The following is a 27,708-nucleotide window of genomic DNA, read 5'->3' as shown; positions in this document are numbered from 1 at the left end:
CGTGTACAGCAGAAGTTCATGAACATGCATAAATAACAACCAAAGAAGCACTGAACACTCTCAAAGCTATAAATGGTTTACAAAGTGGTAAGGATTATCTTGGAAATTCAGTGTTGGGAGACTGTCTTGTTTCAATTAGGTGTGACCTCATGAAGAAATGTGCCTGTAAGTGGTACAGCAAAATAAATACATTTTAAAGAAAAATAAGTAAGAGCCAAATGTCTAAACTGACGAGAGGAGAGAGAATATCGCCCTCCCTTTTTGGCCTCTATCAAAATTTACTACCCAAACTGTCATTAAAAACAGAATGCTACTTTGCAGCTGTGAATGCTACAAGATTATCCTGTACTTACTACCTATGTGTCAGCCAGGAAATCTGGCTGATGATTTGTCACAAATAGCATATATAAGGAAAATGTCAAAAGGAACACAATTTAGGGGGAAAAATAAAACATAAGTAAAAATTGTAGGTAGCTGCTCAATATTAAGTTTAAAATGTAAAACAGCAGTAATCTAAACCCTTATTTTGAGTTTCTCAAGAAAAGGAGTATTTAAAAATCGATGATGAAAGATATACAGGACTTTGAATTTTGTTCATGGCACAAGCCCAGGAAACTGCCCAACTCGCTGTCTCCACTTAGCTGTCTTCTTGTGAGAGTAAGGCCTTAGCATCTCATTGAGGGCATTTGGGTGGCAAGAGTTGTGCCAAGGATCTGCACCATGAGAGGCTTTCTCCCCACACTGCAGTGTCATTCAACGCACAGAATGTCCAGAATAGCAATATTTTGTAACCGGCTGCATCATTCTCTTTTAGAGGGTCAAGGATGAAAGATCCCTTCCCCCACAAATATTTTTCCCTAATAATTTACCACTTATAAAACCTTTGTGCTCATCTACTATTTTGCCATTTTCTCTAATATTAATTAAATTAGGTCAGCTTTTCTACTATATTCTTTTTCCTCACAAAAGGCAAGTTTTAAATAATGCCTTATAAACTCTGTTAACAACACATTTTACATTTATGCAGGATGAACTTAACACCAATTTTTTTTGCCACTTTGCTATTTATATACACATATAAAATATATAATGATGCTCAACCCATACAGCACAAAGATTACAATGTAACATCACACATTCACCACCAGTGAGGGGAGAAACCCCTTTATACAATCTTCTGAAAAGACTGGGCTAATAATTAAAATCCAAAGTACAGTATATTTAACAAAATAGTAAATATTAAACAGTGAATACTCTACTTAATAAGGATCTCGCCTTTTCCCCCCAAATTGGCGGCAATCCACAAAAATATACTTTTTAATCTGGTGACCATACAATACATAGGTACTTACATCAAAGGTGATAATATATTTAAGATGCTATATACACAAAGAGTTTGGCTCAACTTTTAATTTACATATAGAATAATAAGTATTCATGGCTTTTTTTTTCCAAGGTTCTGCTTGCAAGATATTTTTGTTTGTTTTTTCCCCCTCTTAAAATAAAAGTAAAAAGTTAAAACAAGATAAAGCTATTCTCTAAAAAAAAAAAAAAAAAGTTACAACATACAGCTTTGGCTTATATAAATAATTCATAGCAGAATGTGTTCAAAAGTAGTGAATATAATTTTATATATAGTCATCAATTCATAAGGGTGTTTTCTTTCATATAAAATATACATGAGCTAAAATCAGTTTCTTTCATTTTTATGATATGAATGTAAAAAGAAACTTCTGACATATTCCAATTATAACTTAATATATTAATTTACTGTTAATTCTCTATATTTCTAGGCTAGTATTTTCTGAATATCTCATGCGTGTTTTCTATTCTTTCTTTTTTTATTAGCTAAAGATCACTTCTTTGACCCAATACATTTTTGCACGTGCAAAACAGTTATGTGTGGGGCTTTTTTGTTTTGTTTTTTTGTTTTTTAATATCAACAGCCCTTTCCCATGCACCTCTTTGCAATAGAGACCCATGCCAGGTTGGGTAATTAATATAAACGACATTTTATGTACAGTATTGCTTTCTTGGTTCCTGCTTTTCTACTGCTCTGTTCTACAAAGCATTTTTCTTAAGTAACTACAGTCACCGCACAGTTAAATTAAACAAGTAGGGGCCCTCTAGGTTTCTGCAAGCTAGTGTGGGAGAATTATATATATGGGTACATGTTTCTCTGCAAAAACTGGTTATCTTATGAAACAAGTAGTCCAAGGAAGTGCCAGGCTAGACTCTGCCTACAGGGTGCTCTGTTTGCCATGGGATGCACAACTGCACATCTATGAGAGTTTGCAGGTAAGTGCCTGATTCTGTGTATGCAACACACACCCACACATACACACTCACACCCACATACATATATATGTAAAGGGATATATATGTATGCATGTACATATAAATATATTTAACTCATGTCCTTATTTACCAATTTAGATATGTAGGGCAGTTCACCGCAGTAACACAAAGTACAAACACCAGCCTGGAAGCCTTAGGTCACCCATGCGTCCATCCTCATTCGCTTTACTGAAGGGCTTTCTCTGTCCTCAGTGTTTGGGGGTCGGCCGAGCACAACCGGAGAATGGAAGTCACCCCGTGGATCCTCCCGGTCGCTGCCATCATAGGAGCTGCTGGAGCTGCTCAGACTGTCCACAGGGGAGCGGCCCATTTCCTGCCGGGCCTGGGGCTGAGGCTGAGGCTGGGGCTGAGGGGGCTGTGGCTGGGGGGCCTGTGATGGCGGAGGTGGCTGCTGCTGCTGGAAGCCTGATGGGGTCATTCGATCCCGGGGAGGTGAAATTGGTTCTGACTTAATGTTGATGTTTTGGTTGGTATTAATGGATAAATTCGAACCCTGAGATAGCTGTCCTCCAGCACTGAAGGGAAAAAAAGAGTTGTTAGATGGTTTGTATATGCAGCTGCATACGTGGAGTGTTACAGATAGCTCCTGCCTGACGGGAGCCTAGGGTCTGAAATACTGTCAGAATTCCTTCCCTAGGACCAGATTTGGTGTTTCCTGTAGTGCAAGTACTCAGAAATCACAACTCTCTGCGAGGGAAAAACCAGTTGAGACTTTTAGTGGCTGGTCGTACTGCCCACAGTCTCGGTATTTTTGTAGCTGAGTCAGTGACTAGTGCATGGAAATGGCAGAGGACCAACAGGGCAGCTTGAACTCTGCCTCCTCTTCCTCAGTTTCTCCTCTGCTCTGGCTCTGTGTCAGGCACAGCATCTCGCCTAGTCTCACAGTAGCTCCCAGAAATCAAGGGTGTCATCCTGTTCTCCGATGGGGAAGGAGATTCAGGAAGGCCTAAGGAACTTGTTCAGGGTGGGACATAGTAGGGCTGCACAGGCTCCCCCTACACCACCATCTGAGCACCAAGCCATTTCCACTGGCTTTTGCAGGGCTATTTTGTGCTCATTTAGGATGTTCTGCACAGGTCGTAGGGCCAAACAAACATCCATGCACACGAAGAGATTGCCCTCAGATCCTCCACACCTCTTTCCATGACATAATTCCCAAAAAGACTACTGATAAGATGCAGGGAGGCTCTCTGGGGACTTTCCTGAGCAGGGGTGAGCCCCTCATGGAGGCCCACTGGGCCTGCTATGCTGTCCCCACTTCTGGGATGCTCTCTTCCACCTGCTCCATGGCCTTGCCATTCCTTCTTTCTGCCACTGAGCTCTGGTCTTACCTGGGCAGCACTATAAACCCTTTTCAGTTATATCCCCATACGCTGTCCATAAAGAACACTCTTTTGTGAAACTTTCCTCGTGAGGCAGTATCTGCAGCAGGCTGGGATCAACCACATGAATCCCATACAGCCTGACTCACCCCTAAGATGCCCACCCTACTGCTGCTTTGCTACAATCCAGAGAGAGAGAAAAGGTACAGCTCATCTTCTCACTCCCTTTGTCTGTTGCTATTGAGCAAAGTAACAGAAGAGAAGGGCGGGAGGGAGGTCCGGATACCTTCTGGCTGCCATTCTTCAAACACTGGATGAGACACAGGGTTGGGAAGCAGGGGGAGGGATAGGCAGCCTGAACAGTGGTCAGTGGGCAGAAGGGGTGCCTTTGGGTGACACCTGTGCCTTGGCATCTCCTTAGATATGAACTGAGTCTCTGCCTCAGTGTATCTGTATCAGAGAAGCCTTGCTCCCCGAATCTCTTCAAGGAATGCCTGGTTTGCTCAGTACCCAAGCTATTAACTAGAGCCAGGAAAGAATGTTTTCTCCAAACACTTGCACCACCTAAAAAAGAATCACTGCAGGATATTCATATGAAAGTCAACAGAGCAAAAGATTTTAACTGACAGAAAAAGAGAGAGCGCAGGCTGGGAGTAGAAATTTAGGGAAAATTTCTAGTTACTCACACAAGAGAGCTGAGGGCTGCTTGTCCTAAATGGTGCTGCTGCCAGGCTGACACCTGTCCCAGAGACAGCATTCCTGGGGAGTTGAAGCCCTGCAGGGCTGACAGGTCTGCACTAGTCAGTGAGTAATCTGAAAAAGAAGGGAATGTTGCTCGTGTGTGTAATAAAAGGGCCACACAAAATCTGTTTTTCAAATAGTTACTTCAGAAGTTTTCTTAGGTTGAGAGAAGCCAGGTACTGATTAGCATAAACACCACAGTATGGATCTAAAATCCACAAAGATTTTCTTTTGGGAGGTTTATAGGACCTAGCTATATTCAGTTGTCTGGGATTATTTCAATAAAAAAGGTTTCAATTTTATACTAAATGTTTACAGTTTTGTATTAAATGTTTATAGATTATTATTTCCAAAAAACTGAGATGCTTTTTTCAGACTTGTAAATAGAATAATAAAAATGCCATCAATAAAGGCTGTTCCTATATAATTGTTATTTTAGGCAAGTATGCTCACCACTACCCTCCTGAACAAAGACAAACACTCAGGCTCACCCTGACTATATCTAGATCATCTCGAAGTATAGGGGGAAAAGGACAGACAGTTCCCCTTCTCATGGGGCCAACCTTAGTGACATGGACAGTCTATCCATTATCACATAATTAATTAATTGCATTTGTTCAAAGTTCAAGAACTGTCAAAGATCTCTGACTGCATGCAAAGTAATTTCAAGTTTATGGGAAGATTCTGTGTTACGAGAATATAATACAGCTCATTTCACATACTTCAGTCATAATCACTTCGACTATGACTTAGGATATTAGTTATCATACACTCGTAGTTATTTCAGTTCATCATTCACAGTTGTCTTTTCCACTTAGTTCTAAAGAGAGGTGGTAAAAACCCTTCTACTTTTAACTTCTTTGTCATATCTCAAGAGAGGTGTTTAAAGAAATTGGTCTCCCTTGTGAATTAGCATCTTAAAAAAAGAAACTGAGTTAAAATAGCATAGCTGGTGCTTAGGATTCTGTTCCGACTGTATTTTCCTCATTCAGTGTTCAAATTTGACATGACCCAAACTGGACTCATCATTTCCTCCAAACCTGCTTCTCTTCAGTAATTGGCACCAACTTTCACCTAACTGTTTGTGCCAGAAACCTGTGGGTGTTATTGTTGAACATCCCTCTCACTTCCCCCACCAGCCACCAAGTCTGGTCAATTCTACTACTGTCTCTCAAAGCCTGCCCCAGATTCACCATCTCTACCACTATACCCTAGATCAAGCTATATGCAATATCCATTATGTGGACCATCAATAGTAGCCTCTTGTGTGGTGTCCTTGAATTCAATTTTGCCCCATGCCCCACTGCATACTGTAGCCAAATGATCTTAAAAAACAAATATGGTCATGATACCTCTCTGCTTAAAATCTTTCTATGGCTTCCCAGTGCCCTCAAGATCATGCCCACCATCCTCAACAAGGCCTGTGCAACCCTACTTAGCTCTGCAGATTCAACTCTACCACTGTTCTGTCCCTCCAGCCATGCTCTGCAGCCTCCCAGCCTTTGTGCACAGCACTCCCTCTTCCTGGAACTCTCCCTACCGTGCCTGGCTGAGTCACACACGTGCCTTCAGGTTGAAGCTTCAATGTAGCCCTAACATGACTAATAAATTATTCCTAGAGCTGTCTGTCTTGTGTCCTTCTCCTCTGATAGATCCCACATTCCATGTTAACCATGCACTCTTGTATTTCCAGTGCCTAGCACATCGTAGGTGTTCAATAAACATGCGCTGAATGGATCCAGAGTAAGTCTGAGAAGCTGGCAGTGTTTTTACTGATGGGCATGAGGAAGGATGTGTATGGTTCCTCCACACAGAACTATTGTTCTTTTTGAAGTGTTGCTGCTCACTTATTCATTCCTTTACTCACTGACTGGCATGTGTTTGACTCTTAACAATGTACAGAAAGGCAGCTGATATACTAACAAAAGACACACATGGATGCTTGTTTTAAAAAGATAAATACGATAAAGATAATGTGGTAACATTAAATAGAATAGGTGCTCTGAGAGAGAGAGCAAAGACTCAGTGGTTAAGGAAGGACTGAGACCAATGCTAAGTGACAGACAGTTTTGAGAGAATCTGACTTCTAATTTATGTTTTGGTAATTCCTTCAGGACTTTTAAAAAACAGATTCTTTCCAATCTAATGGCATTTCTAAAAACAAATACAGTGGAGTATCTAAGTTCCATACTGAAGAACCTGTCATGAAACGTTCAGTAAATTGTAATCTAACCTTGACACCCAAGCTCAAGCCCCATCTTCTCAACCAGCACTCCTCTGAATACTCCAGCTCAGAGATTTCTCTCTTTTCTGCCTTCTCGGGATCAGAGTTTGAGCTGGTCACTTCCACTACTCAGGATTTCCCCCCACATTTACCAACTTAGGTGTGTCCTGCCTCCTTTCCTAGAATAAATGTGGGAGAGAAGGTTGTCCCTAGAATAGCATCGCTCATATAGCTGGTGATCAGGATGATTTCTATGAAGGCATAATCCCTGGCTTTACTCTAGATTTAGACTTTTTTTTTTTTTTTTTCAATATTGATTGTTGGTAAAGGTTACGGTAGACATTTCCTAAGAGGCTTTTCTTTTTCAACAAAACCTTTTACACTTGTTTCTGTTTTAAAAGAATGATTTGGGATTAAAGCAGCAATCAAATGGATTGATGGCTCTGTACCCCTCAGGGAGCTCCAGAGAGCAGTGGAAAGCATTTACCCTGGAGTCTAAAATTACATGATCTTTATTAGTCTACTTACTAGAATCACAAAAGAATAAATTCCCTGCACTGTAATCTCTGAAAAACAGGCAAGGTATTTTTAACTATTTCTGTCTTTCCTTCTTTTGAAGCTCAGGTGTTTGGCTCAGCTGGTGAGATAGTGAAACCACACATGTCTCCTGCATGCCCAAGAATGGCAAATCTAAACAAAACCTGCCCACACTGGGTTATCTACACAGCCTGCATGGTTACAAGCACCCCTCCAATCAGTGCAGCACTCTTAAATTTGCCTAATTTACCCTCCAAGTAGTATTTTGGAGAATGAAATCTCTAAATAAACATGAATGAGTAAAAAGCTCCACTTGGAGGTGAGAAGTGACTGACTGAGGAGAAACAAAAAAGCTCCTGGTCTTGCCCCTCAGGCACAAACAACAGAAGCTAAGTGGGTTGTCACATGGAGGAAACCACCACCCGTTAGCCCAGCCACCCAGCTACCACCTCTCAAGTCCTCAGGTCCAAAGGGATTCAGTCTTCCCCAAAGTAGACTGACACAACAATGTATAGAAAACACCTTATTTCACAGGCCTCAGAGAGTGAGATATTGCATAATGAGAACTGCATAGAAAATGTCGAGTGTATTCCTTGGTTTGCTGCTCACCGTAATTTTCATGACAGCTAGTTTTTCTTTGTCAGGTGGTAAGTAAAAGTTCACACTTGGAAATCTTTCTATGGCAAATGTGTACTTTTTTTAAGACTAGCAGGTTTTTTTTTTTTTAAACATATGTAAAATGTGAATCTAAGAAACTGGAAATAATTCATTTCAATAAACATACTTTTAAAAAAATCACAAAAGCATATATGGAGCAAAAACAAAGAAATAAAACCAACAAAAGGTAACAGCAGGCTTACCGGTGTTGTAGGCGGTTGGCATTGCTGAGTACACCAGCCCTTGCTGAGGCAGACTTGGGGTGGTCACAGACACCACTGGGGTAGCTAGGGGCTGGGGGGCTTGAGAACTGCTTATCCTCTGGGTATTCTGTGAGAGAGCAGAAAAAAGTAAAAGTGCTATTCTGTGAGTATTTATATTCAAACTTAATATTTTCAAAATAACATTCAATTTACAAGTGACATTTTTCACAGTTTTATGATGTGAATGTCATTATTTCCTAAAGCAGTGATGATATGAAAGCCCTAAAAATACTAATGGGAATAACTAAATATTTAATTATAAGGAACATATTTTACATTATTGTTCATTTTCCCCTAAAGTACTTTTCATAGAGTTTATTGATGTCCAAGATACATCCTTAAGATAGAAACTTGCATTAGGGGTGGACCTGATGCTGCTATAAAGATGTCAGTGACCTGAAATAAAGCAGATGTGGATTTTAAATACCCAGAGGTAGCAAGCCATTTGTATACATGGAGATGATAAGTTCTTGAGAATATAAGAATCAAAACTACTTTTATCTGCACCATTTATATATTAACATGGTTTTAAGTCATGCTTACTTAAGTGTGGCTTGTATTCCTATTTACTTCCTTGTGATCCTACAGCTGACACACAGATATATATGTATTATATATGTATATGTATGTATGTAGATAGATACTTTTATAAACATTTTTAAAAGTGCAGTTTTATTTTAAGTAGAAGGATATTTTATTTCAGTTTTAGTTCTTAAAATTTTATTGCAGTACAGTTGATTTACAATGTTTAATTTCTGCTGTATAGCAAAGTGATTCGGTTTATACATACACATTCTTTTTCATATTCCTTTCTATTACGGTTTATCACAGGATACTGAATATAGTTCCTTGTGCTACACAGTAGGATCTTGTTGTTTACCCATCCTCTATATAATAGTCTGACTCTGCTAATCCCAAACTCCCAATCCTTTGCTCCTCCCCCTTGGCAACCACAAATCTGTTCTAAAGTGCAGTTTAAGGGTCACAGCAACACTGAGGGGATGGTAAAGAGATTTCCCACTTACTCCCTGACCCCACACAGGCACAGCTTCCCTCATTCTCAACATCATCCACCATGACCTATTTTTTAACAACAGATTCAGATGTGTATCCCTTCCCTTCACAGTCTCCTGTTTTAAGAAAGGAAAAGCTCTGTGGATGAAACAATAGTAAATGCTTGCTGACTGACAGCACCTACACAGTATCCCATCTACAGAAGGAAATAAAAAAAAAATCAAGTATTAAATAATCAAGTCAGCTTAAGGTAGTCATCACTCTCTCTATGTGTAGGGCTATGACAGAGCAGTTTCTTACTGTACTGCCTTAAGTGAACACTTCCTAAAATGAAGGATCAGGAACAGAACTGCCTCTGAGTTCCATGTGATTAGAACACAAGAAGGCCAAAGCCTAACTCCAAGGTCAGTTTTTTCAAAGGAAGAAATTACAGCCAGATAACTGACATTTGAGGGTCTAAACCATATAAGTAAAAGTATAACTTGGAGCCTTAGAAATTATAAAGTCAGAATGTGATTCAATTTTCTCTATTACCATTTCAAAGGGTAATCAAATGAAGGCCTTTGGGTAGATCTAGTTATCTGAACACTGATCATTCGATCAGGATCAGATCTCAGTTTATTTCCTTTCAGTTTGTAACAAGTTTTCCAATCTTGTTAGAGGATGTTGGAAAGACCGACCATTCTGTATATGGTTATGCTGGTTTTTGTCCCATAGTTCCTAAGAACTGGGAAAATCATTCAACCTCTCCAAAACCTCTTTGTTTGCAGGGTAGAGAGGATAGTGATCACTGTGCTGCCTGATTTGTACTACTACTGTTAAGGTAAGGTAACCTAGTAAGGTAATAGTTCGGAAGTGCTTGAACAACAGAAATGTAAGAATGTATCCTTAAATCACTGTTCTAAGAAACCCTATGGCCCCAAATTCTTATGTAACTGTTTTTTTTAAAAAAAGGATAAACTTATTTATTCCTTTTTATCCACAGCTATTCCCCCAGAGCTGTCATGAAGTAAAGTTGTTCCAGAATTGTAAGGCTTCTAGAGGAATCTCTGTGGCCTGGCTCTAAGAGAATCTTCAGTGTAGGCTCCAGGGCATCTGTCCTTACTCATTTTGGGTCAGAGACATCTATGATTACATTTTAGAGCTCTAGCTAATTTGAAAAACTTGCTGAAATCAAACAGATTGTGCTTCTGATTGTATTTTGGTTCTGATACATAAAGCTCTGCATTTTACACTGATTAAGTTTTAGACTCTGAATTAGCTTAAGTTTTAGAACTATGAATAGCTGTTTATAGTTTTTGGTCATATATTTGTTTCTTAATTACAAATGTTTATTTTTATGATTACTAGACTTCATAGTTTTCAAATACTTAAAAACTTATCTTTGAGATTCTGTAATTGAGGGTAAAGTCAACATATGACAACTAGGAATATATTTTAGTCTCAGCATCAAGGTAAAAATTTTAATGACTTTATGAAACAGATACCTAATTTGGACTTAATTTGTTCTCACAGATTTGGTCACTGAAAATTCAAGAGTCAAATACTATGTGAAAAATACAGAATGATATGGTTTGGCCTGGCTCTATCCATGCAGCAGCTTCCATCTCCCCAGAAATTTCCTGGTGTGACCTCAAGATAGGGTGGTGGTGGTGGTGGTGGTGGTGTGTGTGTGTTTAACAGTGAGATTCCAATATGTTGGTTCTACCCATCACAGCTCCCAATCTCAAGGCCATTGATTTCCAGAGCCACTAGAGGGCAACATACTGCTAGATAATTACAAGTTCACAAGGAAGTATTCATGCTAATTTAAGGGTATAAATAGTGAGGTTTAATCTAAGATGAATCATTTTATATTGAACTATAAATTTCTACTTGCTAATCATTGCTGTATCATTATTTACCCCAAAGATATTAAATATCTGAACATGATATATAATCCAATACCACAGTGACAGCTAGCTAGTATATTTTAGTTAACTAATATAAAACCACATCCAAAACTGTGAGAGTGATCACAAAGTTAAAGAACCATCTCTCATTTTAAGGACAGAGCACAGACAACCTTAAATTTGTTGAAAAGAAACAAAATGTGCAAAACACACCAACATGCATAGTATGTAACAATAAAATATAAATAAAACCAACAGATGCCTTTCCCCCATGCTTTCATGCACTCTGAACCCCTGTCCATGCTAAAAACTAAACATTTTCAAGTTTTATTCCCCTTAAAGTCATATATTTAGCAGCTGACTTTGAAATCAGAAGATCAGTTCTGTGAAGTCTGAGTTTTAATTCCCAAAGAAATAGATCAACTGAAAGTTACTTTTAATCAAATTTACTTTCATGAAGAAAAGCCAATAGAAATTGTTTTGGAAAAAAAGGTAGCTGCTACTTTTAAGAACAGAATATCTTCTGATAGAAAAAAAAGTAAGTTTGTGTATGTTCAATTAAAGACATTCGTTTTGGTAAACAGGGAACCCCCTTGTGGTTCAGATCATTTCATGCAGGATGAAATAATTCTAACTCTGTGAAAAAGGTGACCTCACCAAAAATGATGTAATCTTTTTGAAAGAAAGAGAAACAACACAAGACAGTGTGTTACAATCTGAGGAACTGTGAGGGTGAAGTCATTTTCTAAAAATATGTTAATAATTTGGGGAACTATATAAGGTATTTTGTATCTTTCCTTAAAAAAATTCTTTAAGGTGTCTTGTGATCATGGACAGTTATGTTTATAAAGGCTTTATTCCAAAGTTCTCTCCAAGAAATAAAATGGGTCAAGATATATAATTATAAATATAAAAATCAGACTCTGCAGTACCAGCAGGTTGGTTTAGTTATTCAAAATGTTTGGACAGTACTTAATAACAAGAAAAAAAAATTCTGTGTAACAAGGGAACATTAGTTAGAAAAAAGACTGAAAAGAATTAGTACTTTCTACATCTTTTGCAACAACTCCATTTAAGCAGAAACCCACACTCACCAACTCCAATTCCTCTTCCTCCGACTGTACTCAGCACATAAGAAGGATAAGAGAATTAAAACTAAGACTGTTGGTACTCAAAAATAAAATACTGCTTTAGAAAAACACGTTATCTGGACACTAGCAGTTGTTTGGAAGTCTAAAAAAATGATTAAATGCACAATGAGTACAAATATAAATCATTCATTGTCTCTGTACCTGCAGTTGACTTCAAAAGACTGAAAAGATTCTGTTAAGTTTTCTAGAGCCAGGATTTACAGACACTCCTACTTGGTCTGTCCTTATGCTGGCCTCGCCTGCACGGCCCTGCTACTGTGACAATATACAAATGGATTTCCTAATCATGATACTAGTTTCTATCTGGAATCTCAAGAATACTAAGTCTGCATTTACATCTTAATCTTCCCATCCTTACCCTACCTGGTCACACATGTCCATTTATCTTATCCTAGATTCTGTACTCCTTAGTGGGCAGAAATTATTTTGTTTCCTTATTTCCCACAATAGCTAGGATGGTGTTTATGAAACAAGAATTCAAACATTTGTTGATTAATGTAATAGTTTAAAATAATACAAATTTATATGTTTATCATTTGCAAATGTAATTTTCAAATGAATACAATTAATTACAGTGGAGAAAGACCACATATATGAAGAAAATGAGACTGGAGAAGAAATGAACTGATAAATTACATACAGAAAAGGGATGAACGAAACATTTGCTCCTATTTTCATACACATTTAGAAAATATTAACATGCTAGAAATAATTACTAGTTGTTTTCTTATTTCACTTTAATAAGTCAAGCTCCTTTGTCAATCCGTGAATGTTATCTTGATAAGCATCACTAATACATGAAGCCCCAGCCTGAAAGCAGATTTATCTGCAGACAATGTGTAAAATAGGAGGAAGGCTCATTATTTACTCTGAAAAATAAATATCTGGCCTACAACTGCTATTTCAAATATGGGCAAACTGCTCATCTTTTTGTTAGTAGGTATCTTTACCCATCTTCACCTATACAAGAGACATCAAAACACTATGGGGGTCTATACAGTTTTCACTTTAACCTACAGGGATAAGGGTGGAACTAGTTACTGTGGCAAATTTAAAAAATTCCACAAAGATGCTTCATGATATCTTAAAAAAAGATTGAGAAAACTGACAAGTGCTAAATATCAAACTTGTAGTTTGTCTTTGCAGAATATTAGTAATTCTTATCAACATATTTCTGTTCCTTAAATGATAAAGTTCCTGTAGTTTTTATTTCTGAAAGATAGTGGCAGGCATTCCACATCCAGGTCCCGAAAGGAGAACCAAAAGACTATCCTAATTGCCATTTTTTCTCAGCTCCTTTTCTTGGGGTGTATTTGTTATACATATGTGTGTATTTTTAACTCTGTATTCTGAAATAATTTGACTTGGAGAGCACATCATCACAACCTCACCAAGTTTCCCACAGTTTTAACATCTTGAAGAAACGTGACGCAGCTGTCAGGACCAACGAAGCAATGCAGTCGTAACCAAAGCTACCGACTTTCCTTGGATTTCACCAGTCTTTTCATGAATGTCTTTTTTCTGGTCCAGGAGCAGATCCTGCATCTCACATACCTTTTGTCATCAGGTCCCCACAGTTCCTGGTTTTTCATGACCTTGACAACTGTGGAAGACTACTGGTTGGACATCTCATAGATTGTCCTTTGGTTTGGGTCTGTATGATACTTCCTCAGGCAAAGAGCATGGATTTTTAGAAAAAGACCACAGAGGTGACATAATTCTTCTAGCACATCTTATCAGCAGACACATGTAGTTCCCTTGTGGTTCAGTGGGTTGAGGATCTGGCATTGTCACTGCAGGGGCTCTGGTCACTGCTGTGGCACAGGTTCAATCCCTGGCCCAGGAACTTGCATATACCACAGGTGTGGCTAAAAAAAAAAAAAAAAAAAAAAAACCCACAAAAAAACCCCCAACAAAACAGATACATGTCCTTCCATTACCAGTGATGTTAACCCCGCTCTTCTAGTTCAGGCTGTGTCTTCCAGGATTCTCCAGTGTAAAATCACTATTTTCCCTTTTGTAATCAATGATTATTTGAGGAGAGACATTCTGAGATTTACCAAATATCGCATTTCTCCTTAAATTTTTTTATAATAAAAATTTTAACATTCATCCATTAACCCTGCTTACAAGGTCTGCACCATGATGTTGTAATAGTAATTTGCTATTTCTTTCATTTTTCTACACATATATATTTCTTATAATGATTTTTATTTTTTCGCTTATAGTTGGTTTACAGTGTTCTGTCAGTTTTCTATTGTACAGCACCCTTGGTGTATATTAATTAGAAATCTTCCCTAAGCCGCAGTTGTTCCTTCCCCTTTTATTTATTTATTCAAACACTTATTTAGTAATAGTATCAGCATTTTTTTATTCTTTGGGTTAGAATCCAAAAATATTGTTATTCATTTTGTGGCTTAAATTGTTCTAGTTCTGGCCACTGGCAGCTCTTTTGAGAGGTTCGTTCCTATGACTTCTGACATTTACTTTCTTATTCTTGGGCACCTTTGGCTCAAGGTGTATTTATTATTTTAAAAAAATCAGTTCATCCTAAAACCTACAACTACAACCCCAAAAACCTGGGTTAATTCCACCCTTCTCCATCCTACCACCTTGCTTAACTGCGACTTTTTTTTTTTTTTTTTTTTTTTTTTTTGAGAAACCTGGCTTTCTTTACCTACAACTACAATATTTACTTATTTGTTTAAGGGTGTGTATTTAACAAATTTACCAACCTGAGCACCAAGATTTCATATAATTTTTTGTGGTCTCCCTCCTTACAGTATCCAGCCAAAACAGTTTCCAAAGTCATCTAAACTAGTTCCTTTCTTTCTCAGCCCCTTTGATGACATCATGTCACTCATCTGTAATACAGTTATGTTCATGTATTATGGTCTGTATTCCATCTTAGGTTCCCCTGGAATCTGGTTGATTTTTTTTTTACTGCACAGAGTTGCAGTAATGTACAGTTTTGTATTTTGTAATAAAAGCATGGATTTGTGCATCCAATAACACAGTATCTCAGGATGGTTCCATCCTCTCAAAACCTCACTTATACCACCCCTTGGTAGTTAACTCCTCTCCCCACTCCTGCAAACCACTTCTGTTTTGTATTTTCCAGAATGAAATATAAAATGTAGTCATATATTATGCAGTCTTTTGGATCTGGCTTCTTTCAACTAACAAAATTCATTTAAGATTTATCTCTACTGTGGTGAATAAACAGCTCATCCCTTTTTACTGCTGAGCAATATTCCTTTGTATGGATGTCCTAGAGTATGTATACCCATTCATCTGCTAGAAAGACATATATCTGGGTTGTTTTCAGTTTTGGGAGATTATGAAAAATACAGGATTTTGTTTTTGTTTTTTTTATAAGCATGGTTTTCAATTCACGTGAGTAAATACTCTTAAGAGCAGGTCACATGTCTGTATAAGTCTATATTTAACTTTATAAGACACTGCCAAACTGTCTTCCAAATTGGCTGTACTGTTTTGCATTCTAAGCAAGAATATATGAGGATGCTTCTTGCTCTGCATCCTCACCAGGAATGGGCATTTTTAGTTTCTAAAAATTTTAGCCAGTCTAACAAGTGTGTAGTTCTATCAATCTGGATACAAGTGTTTTATTAGATGGGTGATTTGCAAATACTGTCTCCTAATCTATAAATTCTCTTTTTATTCTCTGACCAGGGCTTTTCGCATAGTAAAACTTACATTTTGGTAATAACTATGTATCTTTTTCTTTATAGATTATGATTTTGGTTTTGTAATTCTCCAATGTTTTCTTCTAAAAGTTTCAGAGTTTTATGCTTTATATCTGAATCTCTAATACATTTTCAGTTAATTTTTATATAAGGTATGAATTATACATCAAGGTTCTGTTTTGCATATGGATACTGAATTGCTATAATATCATTAGTTGTATTGACTATCCTTACTCCTCCTCTAAACTGCTTTACCTCCTTTGTAAAAAAAAACAAAACAAAACTGAATATATTTGTATGGGTCTATTTTCTGGGCTCTCTGTTTTGTCCTTAGATCTATGTGCTCATCTTTTTGCCAGTACCAAACATTAGCACAGCTTTATAGTAGGTCTCAACACCAGGTAGTGTCAATCTTCCTATTCTGCTCTTTCAAAATTGTTTTGGCCATTGTAGTTCATAGCTCTTTGCTCTGCCATACATATTTTTTAAAGTAAAAGAAAAAATTTTTTTTTGTCTGTGCTCATAGCAGTGATAATGCTGAGTCCTTATCTCACTGCACCACAGGGAACTCCTCCATATGTATTTTAGAATTGGCTTATTGACAGCTACAAAAAAACAAAAACAAAAACAAACAAACAAAAAAACTTGCTGTGATTTAAACTGGTGCTGTGTTTAATATATCAACCAATTTAGGAAGAAGTGACATCTTGACAATATTAAGTCCTCAGACCTATTAACGTGACATTTCTCTCTGTTCATTTCAGTCTTTGATTTCTTCCAACATTTTATAGTTTTAGCATGAAAACCATGCATATATTTTGTTAGAATTGTAGGTATTTTTCTTACTTTTGAATATTTAAATGGTATTTTAAAATTTCACATTCCAGAGTTCCCGTTGTGGCACAGCGGAAACAAATCTGACTAGGAACCATGAGGTTGCAGGTTTGATCCCTGGCTTTACTCAATGGGTTAAGGATCTGGCGTTACCGGGAGCTGAGTTGTAGGTCGCAGACGTGGCTTGGATCTGATGTTGCGGTGGCTGTAGTGTAGGCCAGCAGCTATAGCTCCGACTAGACCCCTAGCCTGGGAACCTCCATATGCCACGGGTAGCAAAAAAAAAAAAAAAAAAAAAAAAATTCACATTCCAACTGTTCACTGTTGGTACAAGAATATAAATTGACCTTGTACCCTACGACCTTGCTAAACTCACTGAAAGATCCCAGGAGTTGTTTTTCTACATAGATTCTTTATGCTTTTCTACACAGATATTGTATCTTCTGTGAATAGAGGCAATTTAATTTCTTTCTTTCCAACATGTATGCATTTTACTTATTTTTCTTGCCTTGTTCCATCTAGGACATTCAGTACAATGTTGAATATGGGTGGTGAGAATAAACATAATTGCCTAGTTCTTAATATTATTTTATGGAAAAACAATGTTTTCCCCTTATTAAGCATATTAGTTATAGAATTTCTGCAAATACTCTTTATTAGGTTAAAAAAGTTTCTTTGTAATTTGAAGTTATTTTTATTATGAATGAAAGTTGAATTCTGATAACATGGTGAATTACACTGTTGAATTTTCAAATTTGGAATCAGTCTTGTATTCCTGAAATGAAACCCACTTGGTCTTAAATATTATCCTTTTTGATATAATGATGAATTTATTTACTAATAAACTACTATTTCTTGAGCATTTTATGTCTAGAGTCCATGAGGGATATTGGCTTGTAGTTTTCTTTCCTTATAATGGAATATTTTGGTTTGTATTAAGTAATGCCAGTCTGATAAATGAGTTCAGAGGTATTCTCTCCTTGTCTCTTTTTCTGAAAGAAATTATGTAGAATTGATACCGTTTCTTCTTAAATGCTTGCTAGAATTTGCCAGTGAAACTATCTGGGTCTGGTTTTCTTTTTTGGAAGGTTTTAAAATTGGAATTCGATTTCTTTCTTTTTTTGGGCTCCATCCATGCCATGTGGAAGTTCCCAGGCCAGAGATCAAATTTGTGCCACAGCAGTGACACCACCAGATCCTCAGCCAGCTGCATCACAAGGGAAGTTCCTGGAATTCAATTTCTTGAATAGATATTTACTATTCGGCTTAACTATTTCTTCTTCAGTGAGTCTGGCAATTCTTAGGTAATTTGTATCTTTCAGAGAACTTGCTCATATCATCTAAACTCTCAAATGTATTAGAATAGAGTTGTTTGTAGTATTCCCCCCATTGCCCCACTTTTAACTACAGTGTTGTTTTGTTGTTTTTGTACAATAATTGTAGTGTTATCTTTCAGAGTTTTTTGGGTTATGTAATTCCTTCATTCTTGATACTGCTAACTTGTGTTCTCTTTTCCCTTGGTCATCTTGGCTAGAAATTTAGCAATTTTATTGATCTCTTAAAATAAACTAGCCTTTGGTTTGACTGTTTTTCTCTACCGTCTTTCTGCTTTAAATTTCATTAATTTCTACTCATTCTTTCTTTTCTTCTAGCTGCTCTGAGTTAAGTTCTCTTTCTTTAGTTTCTTAAAGTAAAAGCTTACTGACTTGGGATCTTCCTCTTTTCTAATATAAACATTTAAATGCTATGAATTTCCCTTCTCAACACTACTCTCGCTTGTCCCCAAAATTGCAATGTTGTATTTCTCAAAATTTTTAAATTTATTATTATTATTATTTTTTGCTTTTTAGGGCCGTACCCCCTAGTTCCCAGGCTAGGTGTCAAATTGGAGCTGTACCTGCTGGCCTACGCCATAGCCACAGATAGCAGTGTGGGATCCGAGCTGTGTCTGTGACCTACACCACAGTTCACAGTGATGCCTTAACCCACTGAGTGAAGCCACGGACTGAACCCACATCCCCATGGATACTAGTCAGATTCATTTCTGTGGCGCCACAACAGAAACTCCCCAGTGCTTTATATATGTGTGTGTGGTGTGTGTGTGTGTGTGTATACATACACTTTTTTTTTAAGTTTTCCCTTGAGAATTCCTCTTTGACCTATGAGCTATTTTAAAAGTATGTTATTTAATTTCTATATATGGAGATTTTCCTGTTGTCTTTCTGTTACTGATTTTGTTACAGTTAGAGACTAAAATCTGTATGATTTCAATTCTCTGAAATTTGTTGAGGTTTGTTTGATGGCACAGGATCTGGCCTATCTTTATGAATGTTTCAAGTGCCCAAGTGTCTCAGAATGTGTTCTGCTGTTGTGGAGTATTCTATAAACAACTCTTAGGTCAGGTCTGTTGAAGACTGCTCAGGTCACCTAGACTCCTGATTTTCTGCCTACTGTTCTATCAATTACTGAGAGAGGAGTGTTGAAGTTTCCAACTACAACTGTGGATTTTTCTCTTCCACTTTTCAGCTCTCAGTTTTTGCTTTATGTATTTTGAAGGTCTGCTATTAGGTGCATATACATTAAAGATTCTTCTTGGTAGATGAACTATGCAATGTCCTTCTTTACCTCTGATAATATACCTTACTGTGAAGTCTACATTGTCTGAAATTAATATGGCTATACTAACTTTCTTTTTGTTAATGTCTGCATGGTATGTTTCCCTCTATCCTTTTATCTATGACTTTCATATTTAAAGTAGGGTTCTTAGAATGTACAGTATGATCTTCCTTATTCAACCAATCTGATGTTTTGTCTTTTGGCTGATGTCTATGAACACATTTACTTGTAAGGCTGGATTAAAATCTACAATCTTGCTAGCTATATTTCATTTGTTCCAGTTTTTCCCTTTTTCTCCCATTTCTTGGGCTATTGGAGTGTATTTTTATCTTCTTTTTTTTTTTGGCATTTTAGGGCCGCACTCATGGCATATGGAAGTTCTGAGGCTAGGGGCTGAATCGGAGCTGTAGCTGCTGGCCTAGGCCACAACCACAGCAATGTAGGATCTGAGCTGTGTCTGCAACCTACACCACAACTCATGGCAACGCCAGATCCTTAACCCACTGATCAAGGCCAGGGATTAAACCTGCATTCTCATGGATACTAGAGTCAGGTTCATTAACCACTGAGCTATGATGGGAACTCCTGGAGCATACTTTATATTTCCATTTTATCTCCTCTATTGACTTACTATTTATACCTTTTTAAAATTTATTTTCTGTAGTTGTACTAGGGTTTATAATATACATCTTCATTTAATTAGAGTTTACCTTTGAAAATATACCACATCATGTTTAAAGACCTATAAGATCATATTTCCCCTCTCTGTTGTTTGTTATCATATATTTTATTTGTGCATGTACTATAAACACAAAATTCACTGCCACTATTTTTATTTCAGAAAGCCAACTATATTTTGGAACAATTAAAAAGTAGGAAAACACAGATCTTGCTTTCTAATACCATTCTCAAGAAGAGGAACCAAGGTTTCTTAGAGAAATGCCCAAGTCTAGGACTGGGGCAGAAAATAAACAAGATGAGCCTAAAACATTTTGCAGTAACCAGAAAATAAAATAGCAGCCCCCCCCCTCCCCTCAAAAAACCCCCACAAGGATGAAGTATCTGAAAGGGGCCCAGGAACCAACTAAAATAGTCCTCAGTAGCTAAAGCTGGAACAATCTGAACAACAGAATAAGCTAATATTGGTAGAATCATACATTGACAGGATTTAGTACTACTGACACAAAGTATAAAATAAATGTACATGAGTCCATATTAATTTAAATAAATGATTAAATAAATAAGAGAACAGATAAGTCACCTGTGCAGAAGAATCGCAAATAATTTACGTAGCTACTCTGCCCCCAAGGAGTTAGACCATAACCTCACTCCTTAGGTGTGGGCCTTGCAAAGTGACTTCCTTCCAAAGAGAACAGTATGGAAAGGGGGAAAAGAGTAACCTGTGAAACACTATACCAGCAAGGCGACACTAAGGTGATCAACAGCAGTGAGTCATGTTGATAGTATGTATGTACCCTGGATATGATGTGAAGAAAATGGCACTTTAGTTCCATGCCCTTCCTCCCACATCAATAATGCCAATCTAATCATGAGAGAAGAGAAAAACATCAGAAAAACCTGTTGTAGAGGAACTTTCTACAACATATCTGACCAAAACTCCTCAGAATTGTCAGGATCATTAAAGTAAGGAAAGTCTTACAGAAACTATCACAGCCAAGAGGAGCCTAAACAGACATGATTACAAAAATGCCATGTTGTGTCCTGCATTGGATTCCAGAACAGAAAAAGACGAGGTTAAAATCTAATGGTATCTGAATTAACTACGGACTTTAGTTAATAAGAACGTATCAATACTGATTCATTAGTTGTAACAAATATACCACACTAATGTTACGATGTTAATAACAGGCGAAATTTGGTGTGGAGCATATTGGAACTTTCTGTACTATCTTTGCAACCTTTGTATAAACTTAAAACTTTTCTAAAATAAAAGTTTACCAAATGTAGGGAAAAACGAATTTTATCTTCGTTTATTGCATTTCCATTGTTCTTTATTTCTTTTACTGACTCAAGGGTTTTCTGGTAGCAAATTCCTTCTTCCAAAGGACCTCCTTTAACACTTTTAGAGTATGTGGCAATACATTGCATGATTTTTGTTTGAGAAAGTTTTATTTGTCTTTCACTTTTTGAAAGATATTTTTGCTGGGTAAAGTATTCGAGGTTGATTTCCTGCTTTAAATTTCAGCACTTTATATTATTCCATTGTTTTGCAGCTTGCATAGGTTATGAACAGAAGTACAATATAAATTCTTATCTTCATTCTTCTGTATGTTCATCTGTTCCTTTTTTCTGCCTTTAAGATTTTCTTGTCTTTTGCTTTGAGCAGTGTGTGTGTGTGTGTGTGTGTGTGTGTGTGTGTGTGATGGCTGCAGGATTTACCCTATTTAGTGTTTATTATTTCTTTAAACATTTCTTCTGTTCTGTTCTCTCTCTCTTCTCTTTCAGAATTCCAGTTACAAACATGTTAAGCCATCTGATAAAGCCACACAATTCTTGGAGGCTTTGTTCCATTTTTTGCTTTATTTTGTTTGTTTTCATTCTTCTCTTTAAGTTTCAGCTTGGGTAATTCCTACTGACCTGTAGACCTATAGGCCTTTCCTCCTGATAGGCTTTTAGTGCAGAGTTTGAGTTAATTTAATTAGGAACAGGGCTGGGTCTGAACTTCACTGTTACTATGGTTACCCTCGGTATATCCACCACAGGTCTCAAATCCCTCTGGGAGGAATAAGAGACTGGTTTGCTAGAAGGTTCTGTTCGTCTGTTTTCCCCCAAGGACTGCTCCATTCTCAGTTTTAAGCCTTCCCCTTTAACAGTGCTGTGCCTCAGGCAACAGGCCTCTCAGTCATTCTGCCAGGCTGCTGACATTGTTCCTGCTCCTCCAGCAGGAGTTGAGATAGTTTTCCTTTATCCATTTCCCCAGATACAGTGGGATTTCATCAGTGCCCTAAGGGTGACAGCTTATGTTGTTCAGGTCCTCACAGATTAAGACTCTGATTACATTGGAGTGAAGGGGAGAAGGACCCAGGCAGAATTTTCTGCCCTTACCTCAGTTAACAGTTCTTCCCCATTCCTAGTTATAAACCAAAGAGGAGACTTTTTCAGCACATACCCAACTTTTTTTCTGTGAGCATCTAGTGAGGTTCATGAGGAAAAAGCCTACACGAGAGTTTAAGACTCTCCTTTATTGTCATCCCAGGAGTTTTGCAGTCCAACCACTGAAAGGTAGGCCTTCAGCAATTCACCACCCTCCAGAGCTTCACTCTTCTTATCTGTGCCTTACGCAGGTAAGTCAGTGCTCTAATGTCCTCTGCCTACAGTATTTGTCTCTCCCTAGAGTCTGGGCCAGGTGGTTGCCCTGAAATCTCAGCACTACAGTGTGTTTAAGGAAAACTATGAACTTGTTTGTCCAACATTTTTGAGGCTGGAAACAATAGTTTTCAGTTTTCTGTATCTCCAAATAAAAAAGTACTTCTCCATTTTCTGACTTGAAGGGTTTTGATTCTGGCTTTTGTGTTACTTTGGATAAGTACTAACCTTTACCTTGGTTGCCTCATTTTACCTAGCCAAGATCACAGTTTAAAAATCAAATGATACAGTATATATAAAGTTGTCTGGGAATCTACAAAGCATTAAAGAAACAAAGAATTATAATCTAAAGCTTGAGAGCTTAACTTTCACTTAGCAAAAAAGTCAAACCGTAAGTTCAGCAGCTACAGAGCAGAAAGAGCACCTGGCACATCATGTTGACAGAAAATAGTCAAACAGTTGCTAGAATAAGAATGGTTTTAAAACTTGAACATATATTCTATTTTCTTTTCTATAAAAGGCTGGGGGGGATGTTTATAATCTCCTTCATAAACACAGAATTCAAAAGCAAAGGAAGTTGGAACTATAAAGACATTTGTTAAGGGCAGAGGTGGGGAGACCTGTATTCTTTATAAAGTTAAATGGGAGGTTATTTGAGAAGGAATAAACAAAGAAAAACTATTAAGAGAACAACTCATTCAAGTTTTTACGCATTCTTCCCTATTCCACAATAGTTCTCTTTGGTATGTATAATTTTCTGACCATCTAGTGTTTCTTTCACGGAAAAGTATGCAATAGATTACAGAAAGTATGCAAAGTACAAAGAATAAATACTTAAGTCAGGTTTAATTTACCAAATTGAGGATGAGATCTCTAAGCAAAGATTTCCACCTGGTAAGTGAAAATTAAGAATAACCACTCCACATTTAGATTAAATTTTAAATAGCCATTAAAGCAGATTTAGTTCCTGCTTTTTGATAATTGATTTCTACATATTTACGATGGACTTGTCTCTTCAAATGCTAATTTCAAATAGAAATACTCTTTAGGAAAAGGTCTAGAATCTAGGGAAGTACAGAAAATTCCAAAGGAAAATATACAATATGTGTAAAATACATGTTTTAAAGAATTAAGCTGGAGAAAGGTTTAACGTACCAGTGGAGGCATCATGCCCTTGCTTGAAGGGGGGATGACAACGCGAAGATCTGGTTTCCGACTGTTCATTCCAAGATTGCCACCACCTGGAGGAGGAGGAGACTTTGTAGGCATGACTTTGCCTAAACTATTTGCACCAGTAGTTCCAACCAAATTTGGAGAAGCTCTTGAGTTTACAAATCCATTCCCTGAGAAAAAGAAGTATCATTCATTAACATGAAATAAATCATTAAAATACTTTGGTACAAGTATGATCCAAGTTTTCCCCAGTCCTGGTTTCAAGTGAATTTTAAAATAAAACTCATGAGTACACAACGGTGTATCTTTGAATACTTAAAAAATATGCAAAGAAAGTCAACCAAAGTCTGAAATACATAGACTAATGCCATATGCTTCCAGTCTTACTGTTTAGAACTGCTGAGAGAAATTTAAAATACAAGCTATGTTCCTAATAGGGTATCTCCCACTGTGGACCAAGATAATGGGGATATTTTAAGAAAATACCCAGTCCCTTGGGACAGACCATAACGTAAGATAATATGAGAAAAAGAATGCATATATATATATATGTGTGTGTGTGTGTATATATATATTATGTGAGTGTGAGTATATATATATATATGTGTGTATATTTATGTAGGACTGGGTCACTATGCTGCACAGCAGAAACTGACTCAACACTATAAATCAACTATACCCTAATAAAACATAAACTGAAAGAAAATGACTGAGACCAGCCTATTCATTCATTCTAAGGACAACAGAAGCACTCCTACTAGGTTTTGGATGCAAAACTAGGCATGCAGGCAACCCCTTAACTAAAGCTTATTTAGCACTCAGCTCCTATTTTCACCAAGTATTTCTTCCTTATAATTCTACCCATACTTATTCTGTTTCTTTAGCTGCCATTAAGGTCTTCGTTAAGTATCTGTGACTTATCTGACTTTAATCATCTTGTTCCTACTTTTTAACCTTCCCTAAAAGAACTGTCTATCTCTCTTAGAGGAAATAAGTACATTGTGGTATATGTTCTATATAAATGGTATACAGGAACATAAAATGTTCATTTATAAATAATAGGCTGTATATGCTATTTTAATTTCTAAGTAAATCTTAAAGAAGAATAGAAAACATATATTTTAAAAGTATTTTGTGAAAATTTAAGTACTAAATTTAAGATATAGTGTTAACTGGCCATATAAAATCCAGCACTGGTCACTCTACTAATCATATTTTAAAAAATAATCAACAGATTTATGACCAAAACATAAAAACTAAGTTTACTATGTGTATAGTGTACTTTTAGCAACAGAGACTGAATGCCACCAATGCTTTGCTATTATTAGTCTATTTTGAATAGGCCTTCATATCTAAGTCTACTCTATTACAGTACATAGATGTTAATTTAAGAGTACTGGATAAAACAATAAATTTGTTAGCTAAAGAACTCCATTCCAGAGTTTGCGTCATGGCTCAGTGGAAAATGAATCTGACTAGTAACCATGAGGATGCAGGTTCGATCCCTGGCCTTGTCAGTAGGTTAAGGATCCAGTGTTGCCGTGAGCTGTGGTGTAGGTTGGTCGCAGCTTGGCTCTGGTGTAGCTGTGGCGTAGGCCAGTGGCTGCAGCTCCAATTCGACCTCTAGCCTGGGAACCTCTATGTGCTGTGGGTGTGGCTCAAGGGGAAAAAAATCCATTCCTAATGTTTATTACAAAGCTGACTAAAAACAAAATATTCAGAATAGTGAACTAGAAGTTCCTGGAGGGCTGAATAAAGCTGTTGAATTATCTGAGTGGGACTCAGCATTCACACATTAGTAGCAGCAACCATCTAAAAATCAGACAATACAGAACCACTTTTAGAAATGAACCTTTAAATTTCTATTAGGTGTATAGCACTGTGCAATGAGGTATAGGAAGGGAGGAAAAAAAAAACCCAACATGGTCCTCAGGCAGCTTTTCAGCTAGTCAGCAAGAGCAGGCATACACCATAGAGGCACAAAGGTGTCAACATTTTATTTAAGATACGAGCAATGCAATGAAGTATAACTACACAAACTTTACAAGCAAACAGAAAGCAAAGCACTGATACAAGTATGTAGGCTTTAAATTAAAGGAAGACTTGGTGCGAGTAACTAAGCAGTCTGAAAGGGCAAAGACAACAGAAGGCATGCATTATGAATAAATATGAGAAAATATACTAAAGCATGAATGAACAAGGTCTGAGTAAGGAATGGTGGGGTAGATAAGCAAAGAATCCACAACTTCAGTTCAAAAGGAAAGGGTAGCTATATTTATTTTTTTCCTTTCCTTCCAGTATAAAGCAAAAAAGGCAACTTTAGAATCCACCAAAAATAAACACATATAAGATATTAAAAAAATATATATACATGTCTATGTTAAATATATATGCAAGGACTAAGGCAAAACTGAGTGTCTCCTGTGTGCTTAACACTGGCCTAAAACCTTCATAAAATCTCACCCAGAGAAGACTGTACTCTGAGAAGTGAAATGATGTGCCCCAAAGTACGGCAAAGAGTTAACGACAAAAAACAGAGTTCCCGTCATGGCTCAGTGGCTAACGAATCCGACTAGGAACCATGAGGTTGCAGATTAGATCCCTGGCCTTGTTCAGTGGGTTAAGGATCGGGCGTTGCCATGAGCTGTGGTGTAGGCTGCAGACACCGCTCGGATCCCAAGTTGCTGTGGCTCTGGTGTAGGCTGGCAGCTACAGCTCCGATTCAACCCCCTAGCCTGGGAACCTCCACATACTGTGGAAGTGGCCCAAGAAAATGGCAAAAAGACAAAAAGCAAACAAACAAAAAAACCAATTATGTATTTGTACATATTGTTCACTTTAAGAGCTTTCATATTGGGTTATCAGAAGATTTTACTCCCATAAAATTTGAAATTTTCTTGAATGGAAGAGTGATATTTAAACTCTCTCAAATACATATAGTGTTTGGTAGTTTATAACAACCAAACATTTTCAGGAACTGTATATAATGAATAGGGTTGACTGATGAATAGATATGTTCTAAAGTTCTAAAATTAAGAACATATAACGAGAAAGAGATTAAGTTCTTGAAGATAATCTGCTGAAGGAAATGGATGCTACAGTGTATCTGCTTATTATATATTAGAGTGTGAAAAAAAATTAAGTGAATTATTTATATAAGAAACTAAAAACTAATGTTTTTGGAGTTCCCGTTGTGGCTCAGCAGAAGTGAATCTGACTAGGATCTGCAAGGAGGCAGACTGGATCCCTAGCCTAGCTCAATGGGTTAAGGATCTGGTGTTGCTGTGGCTGTGGTGTAGGCCAGCAGCTGCAGCTCCAATTCAACCACTGGCCTGGGAACTTCTATATGCTGCGGGTGCAACCGAAAAAACAAAAAAACAGAAAGAAATTAATGTTTTGCCAATGTGATATAATCACCTTTGCTGGATCTTAAGCAAAACATTTTCAAGAGACAAAACAGAGAAGAGAGATGTAGCACTTAGGAACTGGCCTGTACCTCTTCGGCAGTTGTCCTTCAAAATACTGGGATTCTGGGTACCTGTGTTCCCTTCTCCACTCAATTCCTCTTACTTTCTCCAAAACTTTCACCAAGTGACCCACCAGTCTTAATTCATTAAGCGGTCTAATTCTGCTGTGAGGACTGGTATTTCAGTTACCCTTTTGAGGCTACTTCCTGCATTCTGCTTCCATTATGTTGAAAGGGTACGTACTCAATCTGGGCTGAATCTCCTTTCCACAACTCAGAAAGCAATTTCCTGCACTCTGTTAAGCTTCAGAAAGCAGTGTTGTTATAAAAACAATCTCTTCACTAGGCCATCCCCTGTGGAGTAGAGCTCATCCATGAATTGGGCAGAAGTAACTGCTAAGCAAGTTATCTGGATATAAAACACTT

At 37.3% G+C, this 27,708-nt stretch overlaps 1 protein-coding gene across 2 annotated transcripts in view; it reads right to left on the bottom strand.

The window, feature by feature from the left end:
* Window positions 1,461–27,708, bottom strand: part of MEF2A (myocyte enhancer factor 2A) — a gene marked incomplete at its 5' end in the record, with an annotated part of 110,370 nt that continues 84,122 nt past the window's right edge. The window contains 5 exon segments of one of the 2 annotated variants that reach the window (NM_001097421.1): window positions 1,461–2,873; window positions 4,367–4,493; window positions 8,043–8,169; window positions 12,103–12,126; window positions 23,799–23,884. In NM_001097421.1, the coding sequence (NP_001090890.1) occupies window positions 2,492–2,873; window positions 4,367–4,493; window positions 8,043–8,169; window positions 12,103–12,126; window positions 23,799–23,884 (746 nt within the window). 2 annotated transcript variants of the gene reach the window in all.

The sequence above is a fragment of the Sus scrofa genome, chromosome 1, assembly GCF_000003025.6.
Source record: "Sus scrofa isolate TJ Tabasco breed Duroc chromosome 1, Sscrofa11.1, whole genome shotgun sequence".
NCBI lineage: Eukaryota > Metazoa > Chordata > Mammalia > Artiodactyla > Suidae > Sus > Sus scrofa.
This window is presented reverse-complemented; position numbering and strand designations above follow the sequence as displayed.